The sequence below is a fragment of the Bubalus bubalis genome, chromosome 5, assembly GCF_019923935.1.
Source record: "Bubalus bubalis isolate 160015118507 breed Murrah chromosome 5, NDDB_SH_1, whole genome shotgun sequence".
In the NCBI taxonomy this organism is placed as follows: domain Eukaryota; kingdom Metazoa; phylum Chordata; class Mammalia; order Artiodactyla; family Bovidae; genus Bubalus; species Bubalus bubalis.
Genome location: NC_059161.1, coordinates 57,620,543 through 57,633,322, shown reverse-complemented (window position 1 = coordinate 57,633,322; position 12,780 = coordinate 57,620,543). Strand labels below are relative to the sequence as shown.

At 37.8% G+C, this 12,780-nt stretch overlaps 1 protein-coding gene across 2 annotated transcripts in view; it reads right to left on the bottom strand.

The window, feature by feature from the left end:
- The window catches only part of RAB3GAP2 (RAB3 GTPase activating non-catalytic protein subunit 2), a 103,276-nt gene that overhangs the window by 30,326 nt on the left and 60,170 nt on the right, over nucleotides 1-12,780 (bottom strand). Inside the window, exons 13-20 of one of the 2 annotated variants that reach the window (XM_006055941.3) lie at nucleotides 12,373-12,512; nucleotides 10,436-10,652; nucleotides 9,749-9,892; nucleotides 9,226-9,308; nucleotides 8,806-8,870; nucleotides 4,804-4,894; nucleotides 2,625-2,752; nucleotides 63-276 (exon numbers count right to left, since the gene is read on the bottom strand). In XM_006055941.3, coding sequence (XP_006056003.2) covers nucleotides 63-276; nucleotides 2,625-2,752; nucleotides 4,804-4,894; nucleotides 8,806-8,870; nucleotides 9,226-9,308; nucleotides 9,749-9,892; nucleotides 10,436-10,652; nucleotides 12,373-12,512 — 1,082 coding nt within the window. The remainder of the gene's footprint in view (nucleotides 1-62; nucleotides 277-2,624; nucleotides 2,753-4,803; nucleotides 4,895-8,805; nucleotides 8,871-9,225; nucleotides 9,309-9,748; nucleotides 9,893-10,435; nucleotides 10,653-12,372; nucleotides 12,513-12,780) is intronic. The other variant, XM_025286086.2, reaches the window with a different exon arrangement.

The following is a 12,780-nucleotide window of genomic DNA, read 5'->3' as shown; positions in this document are numbered from 1 at the left end:
TTCTTTGGTTAATTTAAAAAGAGGGAGGATTCAGAAAGTAGTTTATCATTCATTCTACCTACCCAAAGCCACATATTCCTCTTCACTTGTCTTCTTTATGTTGACCACATCTTTCTCATATTCTAAATATTCCAGGAATGTTTTCACAGGCAACACACCATCCTTATCGTCAGAAAATCGGACAGCAGTCCTGTTGTTCTCTTGCTTATACTTCTCTAACAAGGCCTGGAGCTTAAAGAGTTCTTTTTCATCCAGCCTTAGTAACACGGCCAAGTCCTTAAATTTAGGGAGGAAGGAAGTTATCAATAGACCATTTCTCTTTCTACGACTGCCATTATGTGTCAATTATCTGTCATTATCTGCCATATCTGTCATTATCACCTGAAACAAAATCCAAGGCTATAAGCAAAAAATGACTTCTTAATTAATGTGATAGCTATGGTGTGCTCTGCTGAAAATGTAACTCTCAATTGATAAGTAGGATGTTATTTAAATAAAATAATCTTGAAACACTACATATTACTGAAAGTATCATTCTTAGCAAGTTTCTTGAGATTATTCAATACCCTTCTAAAATGTCTGATTTTTAATAAACATATATTATTGCTTAATCAGAAAAAAATGTAAGTGGTTGTTAATTGCCAACTCTTGTGATTCTGAGGAAACTAAACAACTATTTGAGATTTAATACTTGTTTTAGTAAGCAGCACAAACACTATAAAATAAAAGCAGTGGGCAACAGTCCTCACTGTATCTACATGTAAGTCCTCTCTATGGCTCTCAGGGTTGTAGAGGTTAAAAAGTAACAGATACAACCTGCCAGCCTTTCAAACTGTTTTCACATCAGATGTGCAGAAACATCTCCTGATACTACCACTGGTGGTGGCGGCAGTTTAGTTGCTCAGTCGTGTCCGCCTCTTTGAGACCTCATGGACTGCTGCCCACCAGGCTCCTCTGTCCATGGGATTCTCCAGGCAAGGATACTGGAGTGGGTAGCCATTCCCTTCTCCAGGGGATCTTCCCACCCCAGGCACCCTATAGGTATACTTAATCAACCTGAACTTTTCTGCTGCTTGAAAGTATTTTTCACTATTGGAGAAGTAATGGCAGAACAAAATCTGAAAAGTTGCCTTGTCACTTATCATGGCATTCACAGAAGAGTATTATGAAGAGATCATTAAAATACTTTATAATGAAACTGGAGCCTATTATACAGAGTGAAGTAAGCCAGAAAGAAAAACACCAATACAGTCTACTAACGCATATATATGGAATTTAGAAAGATGGTAACAATAACCCTGTGTACAAGACAGCAAAAGAGACACTGATGTATAGAACAGTCTTATGGACTCTGTGAGAGAGGGAGAGGGTGGGAAGATTTGGGAGAATGGCATTGAAACATGTAAAATATCATGTATGAAACGAGTTGCCAGTCCAGGTTCGATGCACGATACTGGATGCTTGGGGCTGGTGCACTGGGACGACCCAGAGGGATGGAGTGGGGAGGGAGGAAGGAGGAGGGTTCGGGATGGGGAACACATGTATACCTGTGGCGGATTCATTTTGATATTTGGCAAAACTAATACAGTTATGTAAAGTTTAAAAATAAAATAAAATTAAAAAAATAAATAAATAAAATACTTTATAAAATTCATCTATAATACCAAAGATTTAAAAAAAAATGTTAGACTGTGTAGGTTATTTTCAATACTGAGAGGAAATATTTTCAGTATTTGCCACCTCTCATTTTTGTTTAAAATTTGTTAATTTCTATACATGTATTTACAATAATAGGCAACTGTTTTAAAACTCAATGAGCTTTCAGATGTACCAAATATGTTTTTTAAAAGCGTTACCAGTGCCTTGACAAATCACTAAAGTCACTTTAATGGTTTTCCTTTAGCTAAGTAAAAGACATGAGACACTGAAGCCACCAATCTGTGCACGGTCACACAGTACTTGAGGGAAGAGAGGACAATATTTCTCTCTGTTCTCTATCAAGAGAAATTCTATTTCTCTGCAGAGAAAGTAGGAATTTTGTATACTCTCCTAGAAATGAGCAATATTGCACTTGTACTATAATAAGGATTATAAGGTCCTATCACTTTTTTATATTTTGAAGAATAAAACCATAGAACATTTTCTACAATTACTTTAAACAGTCTGATGTAAGATGGAACTATCTTCAAAACGTATTCTATTATGTAGTAAACAACAGCAGTATGAGTTTACTAACAACAACACAGAAAAGCTGGTCTCTTCTGCTTGTTAGAATCATTTTCTTTAAAAGAAATAGAAAATTTGCTACTTTCGTTCATTGCACATTTTTGATTAGCAAACCCTGTCGAAAAGAAGTTGTAAGAAGCAATTTTATAAAAGAACTTAAGGAAAACCAAATGATTCTAGGTACTGACAATGGATTAACAACAAGTTCAATATTCAAGCCTAAATAACATAAATTTAGGAGCAAGGCACAGAAAGCCAGCAGGGATCTTGTAAAGAACATAAACCTTTACACATTAAAAAAAAAAAAACCCTTAATATTTGTACTTCTTTACTATCAATTAAAAAATAAAAAATAACCAAAGAGATGATTTTGTATAATGAATAATGGGATTACTTACATTATCAGAGAATGGTGTATCTGAATGAAAATCAGTGGAATTTAATTGACTAACAGACTCATAAAGATGGAGTAATTTCAATTTATTGGCACAAAATTGTAGCAGTCCTTCATCAACAGACTCAAGCTCTACAAGGTAGAAAGAAAAAATACATTAAAGAGATATATTTAACAGACTGATAAAAATACCTTAATTTTATATAATTCCTTGATGTTCCATTTTATAATATTGCTATATTTTCAATATAACAAATTAAGAAGGCAAAAATAATTTTTCTATCATGCAAAGTGTCTAAATTTTTAAATGAAGGTGCTCTAATAGTGGGAAAGGAGGAGAAAAAGAAAGAAATAAAACAGAGATATTTTAGTCTAGTACTCAAATTTAAACAAATATTTTGGAAACAGGTTTGAAAATATCCTCCCCTCAGTCCCTAACTCAAATGTTGTCTATTATTCTCATACCCTGAGAAAAGACAATTGGAAAGCTGCCTGGCTCTTCTTATCACGGTGGTCAAAGATACTATAATTCAACCAGAAACTGGACTGTAACACAGGCATCCTCAAGAGAGGCTGAGAAAGAGACCAAAAGTAGAATTCCACCCGCATCAGTCAGGTTTCTTGTCAAAGTTAATGTGGAAAAATACCCACTCTCTGCATAGTACATTCCTGTATGATAAAGGCAGACACTGAAAACTGCAAGACTCTGTTATGGGATACAGTAACATGGAAGATTGTCTATGTGCTCACAGCCAAAATAAAATTTAGCATACTCAATACTTGTAATTTTTAGGACTCTCATTTGTGGGTAGAACTTGAAGCTAGTGATGTTACAGAACTCCGACAATGGTGTTTGGTTTACTCCTAGCCCAGTGCAAGCTAAATTTTAATACATTTTTTGACGTTTTAAAAAAATCCTTAGGGGGATAGGGAGATTTTAGAAGTGTACTATACCTTTTAAAAGAGGTATTTCTAACATGTTGTATGCACTAAGGGAGTTTTCTATTTGCCAAAAGTCAATTTTACATGTGTTAAGAAAAAAATTTCAAAATCAGGATGCTTACTGTCCTGCAACAGCATTATTATTTATTTATCTGTTTATTTTTTGGTCATACCATGCAGCATGTGGCATCTCAGTTCCTCCACCAGGGAACTGAACCAGTGCCCCCTGTGGTGGAAGTAGAGTCTGAACCACTGGACCACCAGGGAAGTCCCCTGGAACAGCATATTACGCTTTATCTAGTAAGCCACTCTAGGCTGGCTTAAATATGAAGCCTCCTGGCAGTTCAGGGGTTGGGACTCTCCGTTCCAACATAGGCATTGAGGGTGTGATTTTTGGTCAAGGAGCTAAGATCCCATGTGCCTTGTGGCCAAAAAAACCCAAAACATAACACAGAAACAGTATTGTAACAAATTCAATAAAGATATAATTCACACAATAAGCAAGCAAAAAATCACAACTAGATGAAGTCAGTATACCACATACTACATTTTTAACTGATGTTAGGAATTCAGAATAAATTTTTCTAGCTCAGCTGGATAGAATATGGAGTTACAACCCCACAGTTACAGATGTAATTCTTTTCCAGACAAATATATTCTGAACAGTAAAAAACAATCAGAACTGGTCATGTAATCATAGTCTGTGATTCTGGAAGCCCTAGTTCCATTCATCAGGGAAGTGGATGAAAAAATATGGATTCCATACACTGACAAAACATTAATCAAAGCATAGAATTTAGAAAAAAAAATCATTATCATGGTCAAAACAACATTACTGAGAGTTAAAATACAATGGCAGCACGACAGCCTGGTTGCTTTTTTGCTCCCCACCAGCTATCTTGTCCCCACATGCCAATGGCTTTCAAAACGCTTTACAACTATTATCACAATAGTCACGTCCCATCATTCTATCTTTCCTCATAACAGATGGATTCAAATGAAAAATATTTACAGTAAGAAAGAGAGTCAACATACTCAGAGAAAGATTAGTAGCCTACACTGAACAGGGAATTTTAAAAGTCCCCAATGATAAAGGTATGAAATAAGTTTTCTTCTTTCTTATACATTGTTTCTTATACATATTACCACATCAAGGTAACAGAACGGCATCATAAATAGTTAATACTTCCTATGGTCAGAGTTACAGAATTTGAGGTGAGACCATAAACAAACCCTATTACCTTGATTTTTCAAAGTGTCCATTAATGTCTGAGTGATGTTTTTAAGGCAGGAAAATGGTAAACGTTCGCTTGCCAATATGCTTTCCAATGCCTAGAAGAAAAAGAAAAAAAAGAAAGAAAGTGAAGTCGTTCAGTTGTGTCCGACTCTTTGAGACCCCATGGACTGTAGCCTACCAGGCTCCTTCGTCCATGGGATTTTCCAGGCAAGAATACTGGAGCAGGTTGCCACTGCCTTCTCCAGAGTATCTTTCCAACCCAGAAATTGAACCCGGGTCTCCCACATTACAGGCAGATGCTTTTACCATCTAAGCCACCAGGGAAGCTGCCTAGAAAAAAGATAAGGAACAATTTTCGTAATTACAAGGCAAAGATCTTGGTTTTTAAATTTTACATTTATGCCCATGGTTTCACTGCCCCAAGTTTCAAAGGGAAACTCCATTTTAAGATGTATTAATCATCTGAGAGCTTAAGTTGCATCATAAGTAATATGTAATCAATTTCATGTCATGCCAAATATGGTACCATGACAAAAAGTCCAGACTGAGAATGAAACAACTTGGAAGGCAACTGAAGTTCAACAGGATGGCCGAGACAGAGATAAAGTTATTCATCGGTAAGAGTTTAGTATATATGCATAAAGGAAAAGCAGACACTGCCATTGTCATGCCAGTAATAAAAGCTGGCAACTTAATTACTGCTATGTTACTGTGCTTGAGCATGGCTGGCTGTATCCACAGGCCAGTCTAGATGAATATATTTCCCACCTCTCCATGCCTACTCTCTTCCTGCCCACTAGTAGATATTTAAGAATCTTCATCATTACTTCACTCCTAAAAGAGCAACCATCAGAATCACTAGTGGGTTACACACAGCACTTAAAGTTCACACTAGTCCTTTCATATCAGCATGTTAAACTGAATTTTGAATTATGAGATTAAACAGTATAAAAGGTAGGCTATGAATGTGGCATGAGACAAATAACAAATTAACAGACTTCGTCCAACAACAACTCTGTGTGTCTGTGGGTGAGAAACAGGTGCAGAGAGAGGGCAGCTCTGGAGGTTGGGCCAGCCTAGCATGACGCAAATGCATGGAGGATATAAAGAAAGTGACCCAGGGACTTCCCTGGTGGTCCACTGGTTAGGAATCCGCCTTTCAATGCAGGGAACACAGGTTTGATCCCCAGTCAAAGAACGGCTGCCTGCAATGCGGGAGACCCGGGTTCGATCCCTGGGTCGTGAAGATCCCCTGGAGAAGGGAATGGCAACCCACTCCAGTATTCTTGCCTAGAGAACCCCATGGACAGAGAAGTCTGGTGGGCTACAGTCCATGGGGTCGCAAAGAGTCGGACACGACTGAGCGACTTCACTTACTTACTTACAAAGAACGGCTGCCAGGCAACTAAGTCTGAGCACAAGAGCCTGTGTGCCACAACTAGAGAGCCTGTGCACCACAACAAAAGATCCCAAATGCTGAAACGAACATCCTACGTGCTGCAACTAAGACCCAAAGTAGCTAAATAAATGAATAAAATATTAAATAAAAAGACAGAAAGTGATCGAAAAAGGCAAATACCTAGGAAAATGTCATCTGCCTCTGCTGTGTCTACTATCACACAAGTGAGCAGCTCACTGCCTTACTAATACTATTCAGTCTTCAAAGTCTAAACTGGTTTCTTTCCTCCCTTAACTGTTGTAAAACAATACACAAATTTCACTATTAGGTTGTTTAGTATTTTTTATAAAATTCACAGCTTCATACGAACTTCAGTAGTATTAAAAAAATTAAGGAAACAGTTTGTACTGTTCTAAAGTTTCCTGATTTTATTGTTCTATGATGTAAAAAAGATGGTATTAAAATGAGAAAAATTATGTGGGTTCTGACCCTCCCTTTCTAAGACTAAGCTCTAAACTGCTCTCCACATGCTCACTCTGTCAAAAGAATCACATTTAATAATGGAAACTTTGCCCCAAGGAAAATGAGAACCAATTAGTACTGTCAGTGGAGTGGACAACACAATTAAAAGTCAGAAACCTGTCAGTTTTACAATAAAATGATAGTGTTTTTAGAAAATGAGTGCCATAACAGAATAAGAGGGACAGAAAGAAACCAGTATTCACTAAATCATCCTACTATTTCAGATGCTGTGTATTATGAAAATGATGCATTTGGTAAGGTCCTATTTGAAGGAGCTTAAAAGATATAAAGAGGAAAAAGCTGGGGAGCTAGGACTAATACACATGAAATAATCAGAAAACAAGTGTAATCAGCCCTCTGTATCCATGGGTTCCTCATTTACGGATTCAACCAACCATGGACTGAAAATACTCGGAAAGAAAAAAATTCCACAAAGTTCCTAAAAGCAACTGTGAATTTGCCTCATACTTGCAACTATTTACACAGCACTTACGCTGTATTTACAACTGTTTACATAGCACTTACACTGTGTTAGGTATTACAAGTAATCTAGAGAGGATTTAAAGTATACAAGAGGATGTGCATAGGTTATATGCAAATACTACACAATTTTATGGGGCTTCCTTGATAGCTCAGTTGGTAAAGAATCCGCCTGCAATGCAAGAGACCCCAGTTCAATTCCTGGGTCGGGAAGATCCCGTGAAGGAGGGATAGGCTATCCACTCCAGTATTCTTGGGCTTCCCTTGTGGCTCAGCTGGTAAAGAAGCCACCTGCAATGTGGGAGGCCTGGGTTCGATCCCTGGGTTGGGAAGATGCTCTGGAGAAGGGAAAGGCTACCCACTCCAGTATTCTGGCCTGGAGGACTCCACGGACTGTATAGTCCACTGGGCCACAAAGAGTCGGACACAACTGAGCAACTGTCACTTCACACAGTTTTATAAAGGGACTTGAGCACCTTCAGATTTAGGTATTCACAGGGGGTCCTAGAATCAACACCCCCGGGGAATCTGAGTGAGACTGCAGTCATTAGCCCTCCGTTCTGATTAAAAGCGGAGTTCAGAGGCATCCCTGAGGACCGACGCGCCATGTCAGAACCCAAGCAGCAGCGGCAGGGATTTGGGTAAGAGGAGTGGCAGTTAACGTAACGAGCTACCATATTACAACCAGGAGCCTGGAAAAGGCAACAAGTCTTGATTATTCCATGAGAAGCTAAGAAGCAACAGGGCCTCTTCTACAGTATCAATGCGAATGTAAATTAGTACAAGTATTTTGAGAAGTAATTTATCAACAACCAGCCAGAAGCTCATACCCTAGAGATTCCACTCTAAGGTATAAACTCAAGAGAAATTCTTACATTTGTACGCCAGGAAACACTGTACAAGAATAATCACACTCTCATTGTTGGTAACAGCAAAAAACTGAGAACAACGTAAATGTCCACAGACAGTGAATAAATAAATGGCAGTCACAGAGTGGAATTCATACATTACACGAGTTAGCTGCAGGCAGCAATGCAGAGAACTTCCAGAAACACAATGGTAAGAGAATATAGAGTAGGTCACAAAGAAGAGAGAGTAGGACTCGATTCACTTCAAGTTCAAAGAAGTTGAAAATGCATCACTATGTTTTAAAGGAGTCATACAGAAATGCTGTAAGCAAAAGAGGAACACAAAATTCTAAACACTGGTTACTTTAGGAATGGGAGAAGGGATGGGAGGAGGAGGGACACGCAGGGAGGGCTCTTCAGAGTTCCTGGTAACATCCTGTTTCCTAAGGTGGGTGGTCAAACACAGCTTTGTCTTATTATTATTAATTTGAATATATGTTATGTATGGGTTTTCGTGTATATAAAACACACATACTTCCATGTATGGTAGTATTACTTAATCAAAAAAGAAGAAAGACAAAAGAGACAATAGAAACTTTTGCATGGGGATGTAAAAAAAGGATGAACATGCATAAAAACACAGAAAGAGGATTTTGGCCTGTCATGTTTTTGGAAGGAAATAGGAAAATACAGATTTTATTAAGAAGGGAATGTAACAGTTACTTGGCAGGAAAGATCTTTTATTTTATACACTTACTTGTTTTTTGGTTGCAGGGTATTTAATATCAAGAATTAATTCCTTTATTTCTGTTTCAATCAAATCTAGAAAGAAAATTAACCAAAATAAGATTTTGGTTCACTTTTACGACAGGTAAACTTTATTCTAAAAGAAAAACACATGTATTTGCACTATCGGTCAGTCTGAAGGATTTCTGAGTCCTCTTGGAAATTACTGTTTTATTGTTACAAATTTTAATAATCCCTCGATGGCATGCTTCATCCTTCAGAATAATTCCAATAAAAGCTATACATGATTACTTGTACCTCATCTCATTCCACAAAGGAGTTGCAATAGCTTATAAATGCACTAAAGTGTTTTGCTTGCTCCATTTAGAATATTCTATTAACTTTAAAAATGCCATGACAGTATCCTTCATTTTTATTAAAGGACACCTACCAAGATTGGGACATTTTGCTTTCAGCAAGGTTCCCAGTTTCTTCACTAAGTGCATGTCCTTGGCTCGTTCACTCTTCTTATCGCTAAAACAAAAAAATACAACAAGTTCTTAAAGAAAGTGAAGCTGTTTTCCTTCTAATTCTGATACATCCAAATTTCTTTTTCTTTTCTACGCTTCCTATTTAACTTTAAAGGGATCAGTCTAGAGAGAAATAAAACAATAGCTACAAAACAAAGCTATATTTAAAATGAATAACCAACAAGAACCTACTGTATAGCATAGGGAACTCTGTTCAGTGTTGTGTGGCAGTCTGGATGGGAGTGGAATTTGGGGAAGAATGGATACATGTATATGTATGGCTGAGTCCCTTTGCTGTCTACCTGAAACTATCACAACAGTGTTAATCTGCCATACTACAGTCTAAAATTAAAAGTTTTATATATATATATACATATATATATAAAAAAGGACTGGGAAAAGTCAGTAGAGGGACATAATAAGCTGGCACACGATACAACTTACCTCAATGCTAAGTGGAAAGGAACACTGACTGTTTTCACACTTCCAGACACTGGATCAACCAGGCAGATCTGGTAAGTCTGGGGCTGCCAACTCTGACTAGTAATGTTATTTAAGCCCATTATTTTATAGCCAGGATACAGAAGCCTGAGGAAATCACAAACCAATATGGTAAGCCACGGAGTTTATATGCCGCAACAAAAGATCCACGTGATGCAATGAAGATCCAGGGTGCCACAACAAAGCCCCAAGGCAGCCAAATAAATATTTTAAAAAAAGTAAAATAGAATCTAACTGCCAGGGTTCTACCTTGCTAAAATGTGCTAGAAAATCACATAAACACAACCAGGCTGATGTCGCAGTGGCAAACAAAGCACTCACATGACTTGGTATCATCACCAAGGGAATCGGAAGGAATCTTTCCTTTCCAGCCTCCACAGTGTAAGGAGGGATGGGGACAAGTGGGGCACCAAAGTCAGTAGTGTATCACGGCCTCCTCAGTAAGATTCCTTTGTTATTAAACACTTAATCCATAATTACATAGCAGGCACTCATGGGGAAAAACCACAATAAAGGACATTTTAATTTTCAACCAACTTGCAATCTAATTAAGTAGCTTTAAACAGAAGCTTTACTTGAACAAAAGCATTTCTTTTTGCAGCCAGGAAAAGGCTAGGGTTTGCAGCTTACCTGCAGTACTTTCCCACGTTGAAAGCGCCAACTCGAGGGCCCTGCTGTGTACTCCACACTTCTAAAATGCCCCTCCGTGGTGCATATATCACAAGGAACTGAGCCACTCGACTTGGACCCTGAGGACTTCCAAATGGGGAAAAGTCTCCCTTTTCTGGGACTCTTTCGTGGAGGTCCTCTACAATCTGGATCCAACCAGTCTGTGCATCTCGATACCCTTAGAGACAGAGGAAAGGGAAAGCCACTTAGATATGGAATCTAGGTTTAGCAGAGCCTTCTGAAGCACTCCAGAATGTTTTAGTCAGGGGGGCTCAAGAAAAGCAATAAACGTATATTCTCTTTTTTTATGAAATATATTAAACAGAAAAAAATTATAATTATGACAAATCCTAAATCGCCAAGTCTCGTTAAAATGTCAGTTTGCTACAGTTGGTTCTGATCACACTTTCTTTTTTAAGACGAAATCAGTTATCATGGAAGGTTCCCTGATTTCCATCCCTTCCTCCCTCTCTTTAAAAAAATGTGGAGAGAATTTAAGGTTCAGATTTAAAGTAAAAATCCAATTAAAATAGAAGATCAAACTGGTTTCCTGCAATTCAGGTCCCTTGGTGGCACACAGAAAGAGGGAGGACATGGGCTGCAGAGCAACGGGAAGCAACGCTGGCCTGTGAGAAGGAACATGCAGCTGACATGCCTTCCTATTCCCTCTCTTCCCAGTAATGGGGAGGAAAAGGACAGAGTGCACCAGCTGCAGAAGGACAGGCCACACGGCAGATCACCAGAGTGGATCTGGACCAATTGGTATATATTCTGGAAAAGTCTTGCTGAGAACATACCCTGGAAGTTATTTCAGAAGACAAGCACCATGTCAGGGAGAAATGATGTATCTGCTACCTTGAAAACTATTTCTAAAGACATTTAAACATGTGGCAAGTAAACACTGCAGGAATTCTTTGGCAAGAAGGTAAAAGTGGCCTCAGTCAGGTCCAGAGTTTAAATTTAATGCTCTCAAATCCATTATTCCTCACAATGCTAAAAACAGACCAGATTGCATCAAAATTGTGGTTTCTAACTAACAGTCTCTGCTGACATGCTAATATTAAAGATGATTACAAACAATGAATTCCCTCTCCTCCTTAGTCAAAAGGATTTATTTTATTCAGGTTGAAAATGTGCCAATATATTTTTAAGTCTCCCTTATAGTTAGGTTTGCTATGTGACTAAGTCCTAAATAATGTATTGCAGAAAAAGCTTGGCAAGATTTCTGAAAATAACTTCAAAGTAGATTAAGGTGGTAGTCTTTCTGTCCCCTTCTTCCTTCCTGGGATGCATGTAAGATGGCTGGAGCTTCAGCAGCCATTTGGACCTTCATGGGGAAGCTACATGGAATAAGACTGAGTTCCTAAGGATGTCATGTGATATCATACTGATCCTGTACATAGCTCTGTGCTTGTCACTAAATGTAACTTCTAACAAACAATGTTACCAAGACACTTAAATGAACTGACCCAGGCATATGGATATGGAACTCAAATTTTAAAAAAATGAATCTTGCTAGGTTTTGCAGTCTTGAATCTAAAAAACCCAGCATTCTAGTTTTGGAAAGATTTGATTCAAGCATGGCCCTGCAAACTGCAATGAACCTTGCAGGGGCAAGAAACTGAATTCAGGAACTGACAATGTCAGTGAGAACTGAAAAGAAGGACATAAGGAAGAGTTTTTAAGTACCTATGAGTTGGTCAAACTTAAAGGATGTGTCCATTGGACTACAGGTCAAATGTTGTTGATATGATCTGAGTTCATGATTAAAAAAAGAAAGAAAGAAAGCATAAAGAATTAAACACTGTTATCAATGAGAAGCTGAAGAAGGATAGCACTGTTCAGCTACTGGGGTAAAAAGCTAACTAACTTTTGTCCTGGATTTTTGTAAGAAGTACCTTTCCACATGCGTATTGCAATTCCTCTAGCTACATCCAACAAAAGAACTCTGCCAAAATCATCTGTTACTGCTGCCAGTGTGTTACATGGAGACAGACATATACTTTCACCATGGCGTCTAGAATCTGGAAGCCCAAATCTGATATTTAAAAGAAAAAAGAAAGCAGAAATCAAAGTTCAATCTAGAAATGAATAAAAGAATAATGAAATACAGCAACAAAACAGACTGAATCTGATTTTACATGAATATAAAGAAATATGAACTTTGTATGGATTAATAGTTAAATTTACTAACTAATCACAACAGACATTTTATAATACAAAATACATAAGGAACTTTCTTCTATTATATAATAATACCTAAGTCTTATCTCAGAGATATTTGATACAGAATACCCACAACCTTA